Raw genomic sequence first — 20671 nt, 5'->3', positions numbered from 1 at the left:
AGGTCAGGTTGCTCAAAGCCTCATCCAGCCCGACCTCGAACACCTCCAGGGATGGGGCATCCAGGACTTCTCTGGGCAACCTGTTCCAGCGCCTCACCACGCTCAGAGGCAAACATTTCTTCCATGATATTTAATCTAAGTCTCCCCTCTTTCAGTTTAAACCTGTTACCCCCCAGTCCTATCCTTGTATTCCCTGATCAAGAGCTCCTCCCCAGCCTTCCTGCAGCCCTCTTTGAGCACTGGGAGCTGCTCTAACATCTCGGAGCCTTATCTTCCTCAGGCTGAACAACCCCAACCCTCAGCCTATCCTCGTGCGGGAGGTGCTCCACCCTCCTGATCGTCCTTGTAGCCCCCTCCGCACCCGCTCCAGCCCCCCTCCAGTGCCGAGCGCTCCTGCGGGACCCGCCTGCGATTGGCGGCTCCGGGCAGCGCAGGGCTGGGGCGGGGCGCTCGCCATGGAGACGCATCGGGGCGGGTCCTTTCCGGCAGCCCTGCGTGGGAGTGCTGTGCTGCGGGGAGACCTTTGGTGAGAGCCCTGCGGGGCCAGCTGGGGCTGCCCTGGGTCCCCTTCCCCTTTTCCCTTTTCCTTTTCCCTTTTCCTTTTCCCTTTCCCCTTCCCCTGCCTTTCCCTTCCCCTGCCTTTCCCTTCCCCTGCCTTTCCCTTCCCCTGCTTTTCCCTTCCCCTGCCTTTCCCTTCCCCTGCCTTTCCCCTGCTTTTCCCCTGCTCTCGGGCCTCTCCCAGGTTCTCAGCCAGCCCCACCGCATTCCTGGGAAAAGACAGGCTTTCCCGTAAAATTTATTTCTCCCTGATAGCACTGTTGTTTGTGATACAGATATTTCAGCGTGCTAAGCATTGAATGCAACAGTGCTCTCTTCTCCCTGCACCTGTATTTGGGAGGATGCTAAGCTTCTGTAAGAGGCTTGAGGTGGTGTGGAGGCAGCAGCTCTTCTGTTTAAAGCCCCTGAGGAGAGGCACGTAGCTGGCAGGCTGGCCATGGAAAGTATACTTGGAAGTATACTATATATTCCAAGGAAAAGACACCTGGGAGTTAAAACCTGCTCAGCAGGTAGGAACAGGGTCAGCTTCTGTGGATAGTGAGTTGAAAATGGAGTGTTTCATTTCTAGGACTTAAGTAACAAGCTTTTGATTCCAAACTGGCTGAGTGGAAGGAGGAGCCTGTGGTGCAAGAGATGGCATACTGATAAAACCTCGCTCTGGAGCTGTTGGAGGCCAGTTGTGAGCCAGGAAGGTCCTCAAGTCTTCCTGAGAATGCTTCCAAGTCTTCCCAAGGCACGGTGCAGTTGAGAGCCAGGCTGCGGCTCTAAGGGAAGAATAAAAGCAGGTTTGATATTGTCAAGGGGTAGCAAATCAGTAATGCTGGTATAAGAAACTATTAAGAAAAACGTAAGGGAGAGAGGGAGATAAACTTGAGGCAAAGATGTAAATTTGGACATGAATCTGGTTAAGCATTAGTGAGGAAAGACTGAAGTTAAAACGTGGCTGGAAAGGAAAGCCAGCGATATTTCATACCTTGTTGAAGACAATGCCCACATTGTTGGTGATGGACATATTCTTTCTCTTGCAATAATATTTATTTGCAGATGTACTTGCATAAAAAATACATGATTTTCTCAGTAGCCTTTTTTTTTTGTTTGTCAGTTTATTCTAAAGGCTGTCATTAAATCTGCATGGATTTCGAAGTTAAAGGAGTTGCTGCATCCCCTCAGAGGCAGACTCAGCTGTCACTGAAGGGGGAGAAACACCAGGTATGTTAATGGAAAGCTTGTGGTTGTTTTCCTTCCTTCCTTCCTTTGATGTTTAACAAATATTTTAATTGTATTTGAGAAGGCTTTTACATTTCTACATTTGAGACATGTCAGGTGTGCAATCCTCACAAGATCACTGTAGCAGAAACTTTCAGGCTAACTTTTGAGAGCCTGATCAGTACAAATACGATCTTTGATTCTGAGGACCATTGTTTTTATTATAGCTAGAGTAAATATTAATATATTTAATAGCAGTTGATTTTTCTCACAGATGCCATGGACTTTGTGCCCATGAAGTAAACTTAATTGGTAATCTTCCCTCAACCCCCAAGCACCCATTTAACTTCCTTATTTGTTGGATGACACGTTAGGAATTCTTGGAGTTTGACTGCCAAGTTGCTGTGTTCTCTTTTTGTTTGATTTGGAATGAAAAGGGCAACACATCGATTTTATAATGTTACCTTTTAGCCAATCTTTTCAGAATGATAATGGTATGCAACAACAGTATTTGGGACATTTAGTATAAGTTGTAGAAGAAAAGAACTGCCTGTTTTTCTCTAATCCCTCATGCCCTTTCTCCTTCTTTTTCTCAGGCCCCTCAGTTTCCAAATCTAGACTTCCTAGTCTATCTGATTCTGGTGGCTTGCAGAAATAAATCATAAATTAAAATTTGGTTGAAATTGTAAATATGGACAGTCTTCAGGATGCTTTATGCTTGCTTTCTTCCCGATTCAATGATTTTTGGAAAAGGAATTACATTAAGACTTTAACATCTAGAATGTGGTATATTCTTTGTCTTCTCCCAGTTGAAATAGTACAGAAAAATTATACAGCTGTGATTTAACCAATTGCATTTAGTCTTAAGAGTAAGACAAAATAGTGTTACATCTCTTAACGTTTTTTACATATTTGACCACAAGGTGGTGGTGTTTATTATGTGCAACCTTCCTGGAGAGAAACTTTGTTGTCTTCTTTTTTACAAACCTGAATACCCTTTTTTTGAAGGCACTGAGGGTAGTGTTTATTAACTCTGAACCTCTTTTTCAGGAGCAGGCTGCCAGGATATGTGGCAGGAAAGGAGTTACAGTTTTGCAGCTGCTCTCAAATCATTAAAAGGCACTGCCTGAAATTCAATGTCTGCTCCGTTCGGGCTGTGATGCTGAGAGCTCTGGGCTGAAGAGGGGGAAAACAAAGGTGCTGGCCCCGGTTCAAAGCATCCACAATTTTCCAGACTGGGAGGCCAGTTGGGGAAATTGTTATGCTGTGCTTGCCCCAGTCACATACTGTCTTCTCTAGGGTTTTGCTGTTGGTTCTTTTTAGAAAGCCATAGTAGGGTACATGGAGCTCTGGTTCAAATCTTCTTGTTATGTTCTTACTCTGTTGACTTTGGACATCTGGGTGCTACCCGGCCATATAAAATAAACTACTAGTCGTCATTGTGTGCTGCTAATACTGAAGCTCAGATGATGCAGTTGCAGCAAGTATCAGGGCTTCTTTGGGGGCTGCAGCAGCTCCCCCAGAGTAGTGACTGTACAAAGTCTCAGGAACATGGATTATTTTTAATGCATTATTAATAGCTGTTGTGGATGCTATCTGTATTCTTAATGGCTGGAAATCTTTCTGTCATGATGAATATTCAGTCTTTTAGTCTCATGATCCATATCAATCAAATTTCACTGAAAAGTTTTTGGTTTGTCCTTTTTTTTAGTGGTATCTTGGTCAAATATGTCAGACAGATACTTTGGGAAATTGATTTTAAATATTCCTGGGGAAGTTGAAAGAGAGAACTATGCATTTTAATCCTGATCCCTGTAGGCAGGTAATAATGTGTCGTTCTTTTAGGGCTGGAGACCAGATACACGGGCTTCTCGTGGTCCTCGCCCACCAGAGTGAGTGTGCTTCTGTTTCTGATCAGTTTGTTTAATTGTGCATTATTAACACAATGCATTTGCATTTGCATTGATATGCAACTCAGTGTTCCATGAAATTCATCATCATATGTTTGTTTTCTATGATTTATATTTAGAGTAGAATATTTGATGCATTATTTACATTGGAGTTAAGTTGGTTTACATTTGGTTGAGCTTAACAGTAGGGTTGTTCTCAGAGCTTTCATACTTTTATCTAGTCTTTCTCGAATATTTTTAATATAATAATCTGCAGAAAGAGAAAACCATTTTTTAGCTGTTGGCCGTCTTTGCAAGTATTACAGTAAAAATTACAAATTACTCCTTGTGAAGGAGTGTACAAGCAATAGCAAGTTTTGTACAGTGCTTATAAAACTTAAAAACTTATAGTGACTTCAACAGATAAGCGACATCTGCTCTTCCAAGAACCATATTTGTTACCTCAGGGTTTTTTGTTTACTAAAGTACTGTATAGCCAATGCATCTTTCTACATTATCATACAAGTATCATGGAATCATAGAATCACCAGGTTCGAAAGGACCCACTGGGTCATCGAGTCCAACCATTCCTAGCACTCCCTTAAACCATGTCCCTAAGCACTTCATCCACCCGTTCCTTAAACACCTCCAGGGAAGGTGACTCGACCACCTCCTGGGCAGCCTATTCCAGTGCCCGATGACTCTTTCTGTGAAGAATTTTTTTCTGATATCCAGCCTGAACCTCCCCTGGCAGAGCTTCAGGCCATTCCCCCTTGTCCTGTCCTCTTTCGCTTGGGAGAAGAGGCCAGCTCCCTCCTCTCCACAACCTCCTTTCAGGTAGTTGTAGAGAGCAATAAGGTCTCCCCTCAGCCTCCTCTTCTCCAGGCTAAAAGTATGTGTGACTGTTACCTTGGATTGTCTATATGGAAGTCAAAGAACTTCCATTTCTATGTACTGTCAGTCATTCTCTAATGAAAAAAGACTAGAAATAAAGGAACTTTCTTATTCTGAGAAGAGTATACCTGGAGCAAAGTCAGAATGCACAGAGATGCTTTGATGAATTGGAGGTTTTTTTAATTTCTTTAAGCAGAATAAAATGCTGAACTATAATTGACTTCTGCTGTGTTAATCTCTACCGAAAACTTTTGAAGGTTTGCATCCCAAGGAGCTATAGCTTCCCTATTGCCTCTGTGGTGACAGATGATAGAGGGGTGTTGACGCAGACCTACTGCAGAAGATAGGAATAAGGAAACCCTGATTTATGTTCTTCTTGCAGCAGCTCCTTTTAGGGAGTGAGGAGAAGCCTGGATGCCCTTGCTGCGAGTGAAGAAGGGTCCTGCAGGGGCCCTTCGGGACTGCCAGTGTGCTCTGCAACTGGGGGAGAGGAAAAGCTCAGTAGCCAATTCCTGAGCTTCATGAAGCAAGAGGGAATAATAGAGATTTGCTAAGTAAGCCGTCTCCAGTTGTAGTGGAACTGTTCAGAGCAGGGAAGTTTTTGTGAAGGAGCTAATAATAACTAATAAGCAGTTTGCTTTTGCTATAATTAAAAAAGAATGTATTGCTATTAAAATTGTTTCAACTTCCTGCAGGGTGCCAAGCCTAGATCTAGGAAGGCTGGAAGATTCTGATGGAGAGGTAATTATAAATTAATTCTGTCTTGAATAGTTTTTAGAATTCATATGTTGCAGGAGTTTATAAAAATATCACTCTGGATATAAAGCAATTACGATTGCTTATCTTTTTATTTTCTCTGTAATTTTAGGATGGGGACTCTTACATACCATACACCGAAAGTCATCCTTATACATGCCATCTAGATCGCAGAACATCATTACAAACGCCGTATGCACAGCACCATCAGGCTCAAGAGGTCAGTCTGTCACTACAAATATCTTTAAAATATGTTCCTCTAGCAGTAATTTAGAAAAGTATACTTAGCTTTATTATACAAGTCCTCTTTGTTTCTTTTTGTTAATCTCATATCTCCAAGTGCTATTGGTCCAAAATAATAATAGCTAGCTTTATTAACAGTGTCAAAGCAACTGGAAAATGTAATACTTTTGAGGTAGCGTGTAACTTTTGTTTATCTTTCTAAACAAAGTGGAACTTAAAGGAATAATAAAGATAAGAGCCATAGTAGTCAGTAAGTGTATCATGGAATATAAAACCCAAGTTTGCTACTGGTAAGTATTGTTTCTATGGCAGAATAGTTACTTTTGTTGAAAAGGAAACTTTTAGAGTTACATGCAGCCATTTCATAGGGTTTTTCTTAAGTCTCTTGCCTTTGAAGTAGAACCATGACTTTAACTTTGGAGTTAACTTCAATTTTTCAGAGCACTTTTATTGTTAAGATTTCCTAATGACGTATGAGCATTCTTTTTCTCTCGATGACTAAGAAACTTAATCATAGCTGACCTTAGGGGCTTTGTAAGTAAAATTAGTAGTCCAGATGTTAACATCCTGGTTTATAGCACAGTACACCACTGTTCAGGATCAATAACCATTGTAATGATTACAAGAATGAATTTAATTGTGCAGTTATTACAATTCACTGAAGCAGGAAGAGTTTTGCTTTGAAGTCTTGCATCTGAATTAAATTTGAAAAAATGAGCATGACAGTTTTTTACTTGATCATTGATATATACTTAATTTTTTTTCCTTTAGTTTAAACAGGTGTCTAGAAAGTCTTGTCAGAAGAAAACGCAGGTAAAATAGATGAAAAAATATAGACTGACAAAATAATATTAGCAGTTCAGTGATAGAGTACTATAGTATATGGTCTGAAAATGTATATGTGGTTTAACTTTTGTATGACAGGAACCAGCTTCTCAGAGAGACAGTTTTTAATCTGCTCTCATTCCATCGATATTTTGAATGTTTCAAATGTGATAATTGAAGGGAAAATGCTGACGTACTGCAAACACTAGTCTTCTGTTTGTTCTTCTATGTATTTGAAAGATGAGATATATAGAGCTATTAACTAGTTCAGGAAAATTTCTACCTACATGGTTATTTTCTGTCATAATAGTGCACCATATATCACGGTAAAAATCTTACTACCAGTAATACATTTCTATTTGGTTATGGTGCAGGAAATGTCGGGACTTATCAGTGTTATCTCTTTTTGAAAGAATGCAAAAAAATGCTTTTTAAAAATCCAGTAATTAAAAATATTAACTTATGTAAACTAAAGCAATACTTTAATTAATGTGTTTAAAACAAGCGTAGCTAGAGGGAAAAGCAATTATTAATTAACTTGTATGTAACCTGGGCCCCTTGATACGAATACTGTAGCATCTTGTATGGCATTACTCCAAATTGAGTGGAGCTCAAGATGAATCTGCCAAGATCATAATTTTATACATTTCTCTGTATTACTGAATGCTCTCTCAACTTGGAAAAAAACCCCCACATTTAAATGAAAACTGAAAAGGTTAAGTATTTTTCTAAACAACGGGCTAGGGTCCACTGCTTCTAAGAATATAAGCTCAAAATTGGTATTCATGAATGTCTTACAGTGCAGCTGTAAGCATGTGACCATGGGTAGGTTATTTTGCTCTGTGATGCATTGTAAGTGTCCAGCGCAAACATACTTGAGTTGCTATACTCTTTTTACCTCTTGCTTTACCATTATTTTAAAATATAAAATTCATACATATAATTCTATCTAGCTGCAGGAAGGCTAACAGAACATTAGTATGGCTTTATCTGTTTCTCAGGGTCTTTCTCCCTTCTCTGCTTTTCTTTATCTCTTGTAGCTTCCTTTCTGCCTTCATTATGTCTCAAACACTGAAGTGCTGAATGTGTGGGAATGCATCTTCTGTTCACTTACTCTCTTTTGCTCTTTCTCTCTCTTTATTTTTTTTATACAACTTCTGTGTGTGTGTAGGATATTTTCGAGCAGTTCTGAAATATTTTAATGTATTCCTCTAAGCGGCCTTTATTTCTGCATTTCTTGCTTCTGGTGCCCTTGCTGAGCATTTCTTTAGCAAGATAGATTCCAGCTTCTTCAACAATGGACTGTGTAAGTAAATCATTCCCAAATAGATCACTTTTGGAAGAATAATTTAAATATAGTCTTATAATTCAGGAATTAACCAGTGAAAGGATGTGGATCCTCTTTTGAAAGAGAAGACTGCCCTTTTAAGAACTGGAAGCTGTCTGTGTCAGTTTTTATGACAGATTTTTATATAATGACTGTTAGAGCAATTTTCTGTGTTAGACATTATCACTAATTGATTAAATTAATAAATCAAAACCTCTTTAGATATCAAGACACTATTTTATCTGATTAGTGGAATTTGTAATAATTTTTGTTCTCTGAAAAGAATCATAGAAACATAGAATTATTTAGGATGGAAAAGAGCTTTAAGATCATTAGGTCCACCTGTAAACCTGAAACTGCGAAGTCCACCCACTAAACTGTGTTCCCAAGCGCCACATCTACACGTTTTCTGAAGACCTCCAGGATGGTGACTCAGCCTGTTCCTATGCCTGATAACCCTTTCAGTGAAGAAATCTTTCCTAATATCTAATCTAAATCTCCTATTGTGAAACCTAAGGCCCTTTCCTCTTGTCCTATCACGTGTTACTTGGGAAAAGAGGCCAACACCTCACTACAACATCCTTTGAGATAGTTATAGAGAGTGGTAAGGTCTCCCCTCACCATCCTTTCTCCAGATAATACATCCCCAGTTCCCTCGTCTGCTTCTAACAGGACTTGTTTTACGGACCGTTCACCAGCTTCGTTGTTCTTCTTTGGGCGCACTCCAGCCCTTCAAGGTCTTTCTGTAGTGAGGTGCCCAAAACTGAACGCAGTGTCTGAGTAGTGGTCTCACTAGTCCTGACTACAGGGGGACAATTGCTTCCCTAGTCCTGCTGGCCACACTGCTTCTGTTACAAGCCAGGGTGCTAACGGCTGCCTTTGCCACTTGGGCATACTGCCAGCTCATGGCCTGCAGTAGTGCACAAACAGTCCCAGGTTCTTTTCCGCCAGGGAGATTTCCAGCCAGTCTTACCCAAGCCTGTAGTGCTACATGGAGTTTTTATGGCCCGAGTGCAAGACTTGGCACTTTGCTTTGTTGAACCTTGTACAACTGGCCCATCTATTCAGCCTGTCCAGGTCCCTCTGTAGAACCTTCCTTCCCTCAAGCAGATCAACACTCCTGCACAAATTGGTGTCGTCTGCAAAGTTACTGAGGGTGCACTTGATCCCCTTATCCAGATCATTGATAAAGACATTAAACAGAACCAGCCTCAACACTGAGCCCTGAAGAACACTGCCTGTGACTGGGCATAACTGGATTTAGCTCTGTTCACCAGAACTCTTTGGGCCCGTCCATGTGGCCAGTTTTACCTGATGAAAAGTACACCCATCCAAGCCATAAGCAGCTGGTTTCTCAAGGAAAATAGTTGTGGAAACCAGTGTCAAAGTCTTTACTAAAGTCTAGGTAGACAACATCCACAACCCTTCCGTCATCCACTAAGTGGATCGCTTTGTCGCAGGACATCAGGCTAGTCAATCAGGACCTGCCTTTCATAAACCTATGCTGACTGGGCCTGATCACCTGGTTGCCCTGTCATGACAAGTGGTAGTACTCAAGATGATCTGTTCCATACCTTCCCTGGTACCAAGGTTGGACTCAAAGGACTGTAATTCCCTGTGTCCTCCTTTTGCCCTTTCTTGTAGATGGGCATCATGTCTGTCCACCTCCAGTTAACTAGGACCTTCCCATTTAACTAGGAATGCTGATATATGATTGAAAGTGGCTTGGTGAGCTCTTCAATCAGCTTCCTCAGTACCCTAAGGCAGATTACATCCAGCCCTATAGAAGAAGCTGCTCCTTTGAGTTGTTTTCCATGTTCCCCCTTTCTTGACTTCTGTAAGCACAGTCTCCTTTGTCAGTTTTCTTCATAACCTTCATGTAGGACATATTTCCGTAATACCCCCGAGCTAAATTGCAAGTCTGTTAGAATGTGTTCAACAGTAGGCTTTGGCTGTTCCCTCTCCAGACTGTAACTCCTTTCCTGGTCAAGAAGCAGCATGTCTGCAATGGTGAATTTTGAGCTATACAAATGATGGCATATTCACTGCTTTCTCTTGGCTGTTCTTGAGCAGAACAGAGAAAGGATGAGCTTTTGTCTTCTTCAGAGAGTTACTAACAGTCTACCTTCTCTGACTTGCTGCTGATTTTTCACAAAGCTTTTATTTTTGAGAGTTGGTGTTTTATTTTGGTTTCTATATGGCTGAAAGATGGTAAGTATTCGAAAACTGTAAGGAAAGACTAGGAAGAAAGGTTTGTGAGTTCACCTTCTCTAGAAAGCTAGGCTTAAAAAATTATTTTTTAAAGTGTCTACTTCTTCCACTTCATGTTAATTAGAAAAAGTAAAGAAGAAAAGAATGCTTTTTAATAAAATTTTGAGGGAAATGTGTGGTGGATTTTTTTTCAATAAAATTAATTAAATTTGATTTATGAAAAATGTATTTTTTTGTACAGGGTACACAGCTTGAAGATGGACATGATGATGATCTTGCTGCTTTTGATGAGAAAGCTCTTCTTCAACGATGCTACACAAGTGAGCCCTATAATATGCGGCACAATATAAGGAAAGAAGCTGTAAGTATTTTGGCTGGTATTATGCTGTTAACTGTCTGGAATTGTAGAATGACTTCCCAGATGTTCAACAGAAATTAGGTCTTTGGTGATTTGCTCCTAGTACATAATCCATTCCACCCATTGAAATCATGGCAGTTCAAACATTTGTTTCAATGAGAGCTGAACTAAGCGATCCAGTGAACGTTTTTTTTTTAATCTTATATGCAATGCTTGTATTTTATGCGATAATGTATATAAATGAGAATGCTTATTATGAACAGTAAATACAAATATATACATACAACTAAGATTAGCAGAGTGAGTTGTGTGAACCTGAGTATAGTGTTACATTTCCTCTGGTCTGTAGCTTGCACCTGATCTTGTATTCCATGATCCATGGGTTCCATGATTCCATCAGCTCTTACTCTCCCTTGTTTCTAGAATAAACATGCTGTTTTCCATCATTAACTCCTGAAATGGAGGATGAGATGAGAACTGGCTTTGTAAACAGTATAGGCTCTACTGTGGGTATTAGATTGAGTCAACCATGGCTTTGTCTGAGTCCTCAAGCTCCAAGCATGGAGCTCTACAGCATCTCTGGGCAACATCTTGTGATACATTGCTCTCCTTGTGAAGAAGTTCTTATTACCCATACCAAGCCTCCGAAGACTCAGTTTATAACCTTGGCCTCATGTTGTACTGTTGGCCACTGTCAAAAACATTTTGTTCTGTCATCTTTGTAAGTAAGTTCCTTTTCGTCGTAGGATGTTTTCAGAAAGCCTTATAGCTGTTGCTTTTGCAAACTAAACAAACCCAAGATCCCTTTGCCTCCCTTTTCAGTTGCTTCCACTCTGATTTTCCGTCAAATCCTTTCCGGGTTCCTCTCATCCCTATTGACCTTGGGAAGGAGGAAGCCCTGAAAACTGGAAACATGTATGGCGTGTGTAGAGGGGAATTAAAACTTTTGTTATATGGATGTACCCAATAAGTTTCTTTAATTTCTTACACAGACACAATTTTAACACTTTTTAGGACTGAAGACTAGGAATATTGCCCATCTAAAACTAAGCCTTGATTTGATATTGCATGATTCGGCATTTGTGTATGCAGAGTGATGGCTTTCATAACTGTTTTTTTTGAGGGTATAGTTGAACAAGGTTAGCATTCTAACCTTCTCATGGAATCCATGAGAAATTTTATGAGATTGTAAAAGTAAATAATTTTAATTATTTTGTTTCCTCATCACTATGCACTGAATTTTGCATCATTGCAAACACACATTTGATTACTAGACTCATTAAAGTGAATGTGAATATGGCACTACTGAGGTCACTATTCATTTTCATGATAAAATCTTTTAAAAGGTACTTTTATGAAGAACTTGAACTTTCTGTTTGTTATTTTAAGAGTAAATTTAAAAATTCAAGTATAGTGTGAAGATAATGGAAAAAAAAATTCAAGTATCATTAGAGTAAATACCCAATGCTGGAAACACTGAGAAAAGAAGCAGCGCAGGACCACAAAATAACAGGTACACTGCAGCCAGTATGCTTTAAAAGGAATCCCGCTGGTGTCTGCACAATGTGTCAAGGGGACCCTTAGAACCCCTTTTATTATTGATTAGCACTCATGGCTGCACAGGCTGGCTGCTTTTTCTAGGAGCATCTCTTAGGTTTTTCAGGTTCAAGCTTCTGATGGTGGTAGGAATAAGGGAAAAAATTGGAAGTAGCAACTGCATACATATTAATTCCATTAAGAATACATTGCCTCAATTGTAGATATTTGATTTTAAGGTGCTTTAAAAACTTACTTAAGAATACACAATGTCCAAACCTCCTTGTACTGTAATCATTACCAAAATCTCTAATGTTAAAGTAGAATTTCTCTTAATTTTTCTGTAGTTTGGGATGCGAGTTTCCTTATTCAAGACAAATTAAAGTACATGTGTAATAGCTATATAGCTAATAGATGCTATACAGTTACTACTGCTTAGCCAGTTGGAGCTGCTGCAAGTCCAATATTTGCCTCAGTAATGTCGTAAATCAATAGTAGAGCTTTTGTCTAAGAGCTGAATGGAAGGTGTGCCACAGAAGAGTATATTTAGTGACCTAGTATTCAACTGAAATTCAAGTAATAAGATTTCTTTTTTTAAAAATCATATTTTTTTTCAATATGGTAGCTGATTTGGCTCTATAAGCTGGGGTCCATGGAATTTGTTGTGTTTTAACAAACACTGCTCTGTACGGTTACTGTGTCCTCCTTTACATAATGCCATTTAACATATCTGTTGCAACAGTTAATGGGAAAAGATTAAGTAACTTGGAATAAAGCATCTGTAGTTCTGACAGGTGCAAAAATGAAATATGAAAGCAAACTAAAAAGCCTCCTATCATCTATAATTCAGAAATCTTTTAAGGCTTAAAATCAGTTCAGAATAAACACCAGCTGATCTCACATTCCATTATTTATTTGTTGTGTTTGGGTTTTTTTTTTTTTGTTTGTTTGTTTTTTCAGGTAACACTAATCAGTGTTTACTTGATGGTTGTAAATTATATCCATAATTTCTCTGTGGTATTAGAGATTATGCCTTAGAGTTACCTGGGGTCTAGGAATCAACTTCCAGTTCTTCAGCCATGGGAAGGCTTGACCTATCTAAAATTTGGCTTGAACACAAGAATTTTGTGGAAAACATAATCAATCGGTAAAATATCTTAATTCTTCAGTTACAGAATACCTACACAGATGTCAATATGGTTGCACAAACCCTCTCAGTAACAATAATCTTTGTTTTCTCATATATTAAAAAATATTTTTGTGCTAGAAAAGTAAAATTTAAGTGCAGTGAAAAGTTCAGAAATCTGGAAGATAAAATGAAAAGAGACCCTGGGACCTGCTTGCTGCCAGTGGCCTCCCTGATGTCCAGGGACATCCTCTTGTGCTTTGTTTTCTCTTTCTATGAAACAAACAATGATCACCTTAGCACTTTACATTGATTGGCACGAGATTGTGGTTAATGTTACTCTAATAAAAATAATAAGATAATCATGTTAAATCCCCTTCCCCCTTAGGATGATCTATCATGAAAGGTTTTTCAGATTGTCCTGTCTCAGCAGAAATTTTTTGCGGCATGCAGCAAATAAAAATTATGTGTTGAGACTAAGTCTTAAAAGAATTTATTGACTAAATATTGCTGGAGGAAAAGTTTCATTCTCTGAGTTGGAATCTGTGTCAACCATGAAACCTGGAATATTGTGAGTTTCCACCAGCTCTATTGTACTTACAGAATTTATTGGAAGCAACACAGAGATAAGGATGCTGCCTGTCAACAGAAATACTAGAGTTGTCATATTTTTTGACAAGTAAGATGCATGAACAATTTGAGCGTGTAGCAGAGAATATTCATTTATCTATTTATTATGCAAATAGAACTCTATTTACAAAGATGGAGAAAAAAAGAATTAATTGTGAAATTGGTAAGATTGTGACCTCTGAAGACAATCTTAAAGGTTTATTTATTATTTGAAGTATGTGGTGTTATATATTTCATTTGACCTCAGTCAGTTTTTTTATTACAGGACGATGTTGCTGCTGAGAGGAAGAAACAGGCTGTAGTAGAACAAGTGATGCTGGATCACTTATCTAGGTAAGTGAATTTAACATTCACATTTATAATGTGAAATTTCTACTTTCCCTACAGAATAATTTGGATCTGTGACCGTGTGGCTTTTTTTTGCCTAAGAGATGTTTTTATCATCTCATCCCAAGTCTTATGCAGTCTTAAGTAGTTATTATTTGCAAAAATTCCTTAAATGAAAAGTAAGTTCAGTTTAAAGTGCTATGTGTCAGTTCATTTGTTTTCTGAGAATAATTTTTCATTTGATACTTCAGCTTGATTTAAGGGCTTTAAAATAGCACTAGGCCTCAAAAATAACCCTCTTGCACCTCAGCAAGATATATGAATGTCTGTTGTTACAAGTTACACTTCTTCAGTATTTATTCACTTTTATAATAATCTTAGCTCTATTAATACTCCTTTGTTAATATTCATACAACATCCCTCAGGGGTAAAGGAGTATTATACCGGTGTGGGGCAGGCAGGAAAAGAAGGCATAATGGTAAATCAAGTTCCTCAGGGTTGTACAGGAAGGCTCTTCTAACTTCTTATGCCTTTATCTCTGAGAATGCATTGCTTCTGTGTAGAAAGCAATGTTATGTGTCTACATATGTTTATATGTTAAGGGGTTAAAAAGAAACTCACAGGTAAATATCAGTATAGTAAAAGCTTTTTTCCTTGCTGTTATTCCCATAAACTTGTTCTCATTTTTAAACGTGTCTTAATAATTCAGAGCTTTATCCGAGTTGACTGGTTATGGCAATATAGAATGGTGCAAGCTAGTTTAATATAGTTTCATGTTACCTTGCACTTGCTAAATTTAATCTGTGGATATGTGTATAGTGTATTGCACTGTGCTTAGTTTACAATCTCCATAGTCATCTGTATAGCCCATCAGATCTTTGGACTTGGAGGTTGAAATGTTGTTGCACTTCACCATTTTATTTTTTCTTTGTTTCTGTTCCAACTGCAGCTTAAATGACCTTTATTGTTTAAAAGTCTATTAATACACTATTTAAAAGCTGAGGTATCAAGAAAGTTGCCTGAAGGAAACAAGATTTTCATGAAATGCAACGTTAAACTCCAAGTGACATCATAGCAGGTTTAAAAATAGGAAGTATTCAGTGCAGAAATCCCCACTTTTCAAAGAAATGCTTGTCCCGTGTCATATCTCAACAAAGAAGTACATAAAGCAGAAGATTACAGAAATTATTTGAAAAATGTACTGGTTTTATCAAAGTGTTTCAGTCCTACTGATGTTGAATTATTGATTTGTGCATCTTGGATCATGGATGTTAATTCTGTGCTTAACTTCCTTCAGCTACTTTGCCTTAATTTTTCCATTTGTTCCTTTTCCTAGTCTATAGTCTTCCCTTCACAGCGTCAAAACAATATTCAGTGGTGCTGCAGCTACATCAGGATGAACTTTTAATTTAAAAAAATCTCCCTGTATATGTTCCAAATATATATCTGTGCCAGTACTGCCAAACAAATTGGTATGAAGAGAGCAGAATGTTAATTGGGGAAGATAAGCTCAAAACTTTTGCAGGAAAAAAAAATAATTAAAGGAAACACAAAGGTGTTTCATTTTTTTTTTTAAATAGAGCAAATCTTGCAGTTATATCAGTGTAACTGATGTGTGCAAAGATGGATCTGCGTAGATCAGAGAGCAAGTTTATAAAACTATATTAGCCATGCAAAATTGTTTTTTCCTTCTGATTATGAACCATTTAATAACATGAAAAGAATCTAATATATTTTTAAATGGTCTTTTCTTTGATTTACTTGTTAAACTGATAGAGAGAATATAAAAATATTTGGAAACCAGTTCATCTGTTTCTTGTCTGCTTGACAGGACTTTGAGATCTGATAGACTGTGTTGTCAGTGTTTTGAGAGAGGAAGTGCCAATGTTTTTGTTGAATGATGTCACTGTCTAGTACTAGTAACTGTTGTCATTGGCTTAGGAGGCAGCCATGGATAAAGTAAATCAATGATGGACTATTCCACAGAAATAGTGGAAATGAGGAAAAAGAACCCTTCAAAATCTTAAGATTTATTTTATATATACATAAAATAATACGTATATGCCTGTAAAGTTACTACTATATTAGTACACTACAAGGATATTATTGTGTATATTTGATTTTGAGTAGTAGACTTCAGAATTTGTAAAACCAAACAAAAAAAATAAGCCCGCAAATTTATGCAAGCTTAACAGATAATTCCAAGATTTTATTGCTGTGTTATTCTCGGGTGTTTTCTTTCCTGAGTAATAACATATAAGAACTGAAATTCAAACTTCCTAATAGTCAGAGGACTTCCCCCTATTGTTTTTGTTCAGAGCTGTTATAAGTGACCCAGAGCAATCCACACATGTTGATGTTTACAAGGGAGCTCACGGACTTCTGGGACTTGGGGCAGCACCAGTGCGTTTTAGAAAAAGAACGCTGCATGAAACACAGTAAGTTTTTCTCTAGCAGTAATTTTTTAAAATAAATACATTTTCTGCTATATTTGCCATATTTTTATATTATTTTGAGCTCTGCAAAGTCTATTTGCCTTTCCAGATGCATTATTTCTGGCTTGGATCCACCTGCTTCATGTGAAGCCTCTCATGCGTAAAATTACCTAGTGGGACCTTTTTACATGTGTTCTCTGTGTATAAGGATGATTGATTCATAGAATTTATAAAACCTGGGAGAATATTCTTAAGCTTATATTGATATTGTTTATCATAGAGTTTTGCCAACCTGTACTGAGCTCCTGAATGTGTCCAATCTTGTTATGTATTGAGCTGCTGAATGCTTCCAATCTTGTTATATCCTTTTAGAGATTCCTATCCTGAGGTGCATAAAATTGCATAAATATGCATCTGTAAATGCCAGTGTAGATCTTTACGATATAATCATGCTTTTCTTTCATGTTTTGATTTTTAATGCAATATATAACAGTATTGGCATTTCAGAGTCATTCCTGGCCAGTGAGCATTGAAATAGTAACTTCAAGAGCTTAAGTAAAACTGAGAAAACATTGTGCTCCATAACATTAACCTGTATGTCTGAGTTTTGTTCTGTTAATCTTTCTCAACATGGAATCATAGAATAGTTTGTGTTGGAAGGGACCTTAGAGATCATCTAGCTCCAACCCCCCTGACATGGGCAGGGACATCTTCCCATGGGGCAGGGACAGCTTCCCTGGGCAACCTGTTCCAGTGCCTCACCACATGCATAGTGAAGAAATTCTTCCTTGTGTCTAGTCTAAATCTGCCCCTCTTCAGTTTATACCCATTGCCCCTAGTCCTATCAAATGTTGGCAAACATTTCTGCTTTGTGCATTTTAATTTCCTGCTCTAAAATCTTTCTCAACAAATGCCATCTTTGTATTCTTAAAAAAATATAAAAAAAGACAATAAAACCAGTTTCAGTCTCTTGCATCCATCACATCAACACATCTGTTTCTGGAACTAGTAATATGACCAATATAAAATATCTAGGTGGTAAATAAGCCCCAACCTGGGTATTTTTGCAAGAAAATGCTTTGATTGGCCAATGTATGGTGAACAGTAGAGGTCTAGTTCTTGACATAAGTGTATGTAAACAAAATATCCCATTCTTGTCTGTGCCTTCTGTAAATGTACTCTCATGTTATATAATTACAAAGCATCTTCCATATTGCAATTGTGCATTGCTTTCTGATTCAACTATGAGGGATCATCTCCTCAGCCAGTTGCCAAGGATACCCTGTTTCACACTTTTTTGCTGTTCTGAAACAGTTGATTTTTATGTAACATTTCTCTATGAACATATAGGTATCATTAACATGCTGCATTGTTTTCACAGAGTAAGGACCAAATCAGGATTAACTGAAACCATGCTCTCTAACAAGCTGTGCTTTGCTAGTAGGATTATATCGAGGTAATCACCATTTCTGTGAAGGTTTTCAATTCTATGGATTTATGAATGATGATCTTTAGCCTCTTGAAATAATAAATTGCACCAAACTTTTCTGTTCCGTATGTTTAGAAAACAGTACTGGGTGTAATATGTATAATACAAATTTTGGTAGAGCTGATGGATAGTGGCTTTACATTCCCATTGTTCAGTGTTAAGATGCCTGAGTAACATTATGTTATCATTCTATCCATAGCTCTGTCCAGGGCAGTTTGTGCAGGGTCTGTGTAAAATAGTGCTCTTAGCTGTTGCATCTCAGTTGATTAAAAATTATTTTAGCCTTGTCTTAGAGTGTGGCGACCACCATGGATTGAAAGACGGCTTTGTGTCTTGTTTGTAGCTCCTTATGTATTAAACTCACAGGTTTGGGGCATCTTTGAAACTGTTCTGACTTGAGTAGCACTGGCATAAACATCTGCTTCAGCTCTAAAAGTGGTGCTTTTCTGAAACTGTGAGCTGTATACTTGTTAGATGTAGCTGAGGATTCGGCCACATACCTTCATTTACAATAAGGAATGATGTAAATAATCCTTGAGTTAATGAACGAAAATTAAATTGATAAATTAAGACATGAAGCTTTGAAAGGTGTTTTAATATTATGGAGAATGGAATATTGCACTAAAATATGTGCCCAAATCCAGAAGTTGAATTTGATGGTGGTTTAGAGAAAATAGTCCAATACCTCTTCCAAAGAGAAAGATTGTACAATAAGCAACACTGGAAATAAAATACATATTACAAAATAGAAATGTTATTTATGTTTAGGTTGAATTGTATTTATATATATGCAAACCCAAAAATGTGCTTTTCAATTTTCCTTCTAGAAATGGTCATGATGCTTGTAGAGAGTTGATTGGAATTTTTTTTGCATGTGACAAATCCCTCACTGTCTACGAATTTCGACAGTTTGGAAAAAATAGGTACGAAAAATTACTTTGTATGAAGGTTTTAGAAAACGTCTTCCACTGTATCTAAGAAACTTAAACAAATGCAATTGTTTTAATATCAGTTTTGAATTATTTCACAGAACAAATGCCTTGCCTTTCATTCAGAAAGGAGTTTATCAACATCAGCGTGGGAAAAAGAAGGGAAAAGCTTATGATCTTAGTGACTTCTATGTTGTAAGTATTTTGTTAAATGTAAATCAATTTCGTGGATGATTTGGAAGCAATATTTAGATGTTTGAGTTGAAAATTGTGATCCAAGCTACATCTGGAAGTCTTTCCCTTCAGTAAAAATTTTTAATTAAATATTTTCGGGAGTCTGGATTATTTTGCTGTCCCATGTTTTAGAGATTAAAATTTTGGCTTCAGAATAAGCTGTAGTTTGTAATTCTCCCACTAGAGGGCACAAGACTGCAGACAGTGTCGACCTATATGAAGGCAAAACGAACAGCTTGGGAAGAAGAGTCCGGATGATGAAGTAGAGCAAAGTACTTGTTAAAAATTAATAATCTTTGCAAAATCTGCGGCATTTTTGACACGTGGCAGTGATTAAATATTTTTTTAATACATGAGGAAATTGTAAGTTAATTCCTTTTAACGTAAAGTTTGAAAACGTTTACCAACAGCCTTTTAGAGAGATCTCTTAAAACGATCATAAACTTCATCTACAATCTAATGTGATTAGTGACTAGATATTGTATTGAATCTTCTGTACTGCGGTACCTCTGTGTTAGGTTAAGTGTCCGTGGTTTATAAATACTTGAGCAATTTTTCAAGTACAGAGTGTTTTCACTGAGTTATTCACATCCTTCTGCAAATCTTCACTTTAGCGCAAAATCCATGTTTGAATGCAAGAATTGAAAGTAAAGAAAGACAACATTAGTTTTTAGTGTGTTTTGTCAAGTCATATGCCTAATCCTAATTGTTTACATGTGGCTACTTTATGGAGTGGAGGTTGAAGCTATTTTTCAGAGGTTTCTTTTTTTTTTTTAATTATTTTTTTTATTGTCATGTGCATCTTTGCAACCTGCAAATGAGAATGTGTTCTGAATAAGGAAGTTACCAAGTTCGGTAGCTCTTTGGGTTGACTTTCTATCTGTGAATCTCTGTATCTGCAATCTGAGTTTCTGCACTGACACTAGGATATACAAATCTCTCACAAAGTCCAAATGGTTGAGACACTTCCACAATAACCAGTGTCTCTGTCTCCTTCTAATTTATGAGTTTTGGAGGTTTTATAACCCAAGCCTGCACAGATATTACAGTTTGAACTACTGCTTTCTTGATTGTTCTCGGCATTATTTGCTTTTAGTTCCCTGCTTTCCTTTTTCTTCCCTTCCCTCTTTTCCAAAACCAAAATATTTGCGGAATATGTGAGCTGTGTCCTCTGTCCCCAGCTTGGAGGGAAAGAGTATTTGTAATGCTCAGAAGAGACTATAATCATTAATAGAATTCAGTGATAGTAGTAACATGTTTTTATCCAAAATTTATTAGTGAAATCTAGCAATTTTAAAGAATAACATTATGGTGAATCATTGCAGGAATGATCCGAACTTTGAGAAGACTACTTCTCAGCTGTTTGTTTATTTCAAGTACGATTTTAGGTAACTGAAAATAACTGTGGAGGTTTTTTTCTAGTCTGAGAGAACTTTACTCATGGAATCAACGTCAAACCTTCTGTGACGCTCTTCTGTGATCCAGTGAGTTTTGGATCCCATAAGGATGAAGGGAGAAGGAAAATATAAAAGTAGAGCCTGATTGAAGGAGCAGCAATCTGTAGTGTCATGTTTCTCAGCAGTAGATCAGGCAACAGTGGGCCTACTTACTAGAGAAATCTCTACATAGAGGAAAATATGTCATCTTGGAGCCTGCAGCTGGTTTTTTTAGTACTAGAAAGGTTCTGTTAAGAAAATT

At 37.8% G+C, this 20671-nt stretch overlaps 1 protein-coding gene across 8 annotated transcripts in view; it reads left to right on the top strand.

Moving 5' to 3' along the window:
• Window positions 1-387: 387 nt before the first annotated feature.
• Window positions 388-20671, top strand: part of CAPS2 (calcyphosine 2) — a 30443-nt gene continuing 10159 nt past the window's right edge. The window contains exons 1-12 of one of the 8 annotated variants that reach the window (XM_054055962.1): window positions 388-526; window positions 1661-1767; window positions 3610-3656; window positions 5243-5288; window positions 5416-5523; window positions 6318-6359; window positions 10151-10270; window positions 13825-13892; window positions 16205-16324; window positions 17703-17777; window positions 18638-18733; window positions 18841-18934. In XM_054055962.1, coding sequence (XP_053911937.1) covers window positions 1690-1767; window positions 3610-3656; window positions 5243-5288; window positions 5416-5523; window positions 6318-6359; window positions 10151-10270; window positions 13825-13892; window positions 16205-16324; window positions 17703-17777; window positions 18638-18733; window positions 18841-18934 — 894 coding nt within the window. In that variant the 5' untranslated portion in view covers window positions 388-526; window positions 1661-1689. The other 7 variants (XM_054055963.1, XM_054055964.1, XM_054055965.1 and 4 more) reach the window with 7 other exon arrangements.

This window comes from Cuculus canorus, chromosome 1 (genome assembly GCF_017976375.1).
Source record: "Cuculus canorus isolate bCucCan1 chromosome 1, bCucCan1.pri, whole genome shotgun sequence".
Classification (NCBI taxonomy): domain Eukaryota; kingdom Metazoa; phylum Chordata; class Aves; order Cuculiformes; family Cuculidae; genus Cuculus; species Cuculus canorus.
This window is presented reverse-complemented; position numbering and strand designations above follow the sequence as displayed.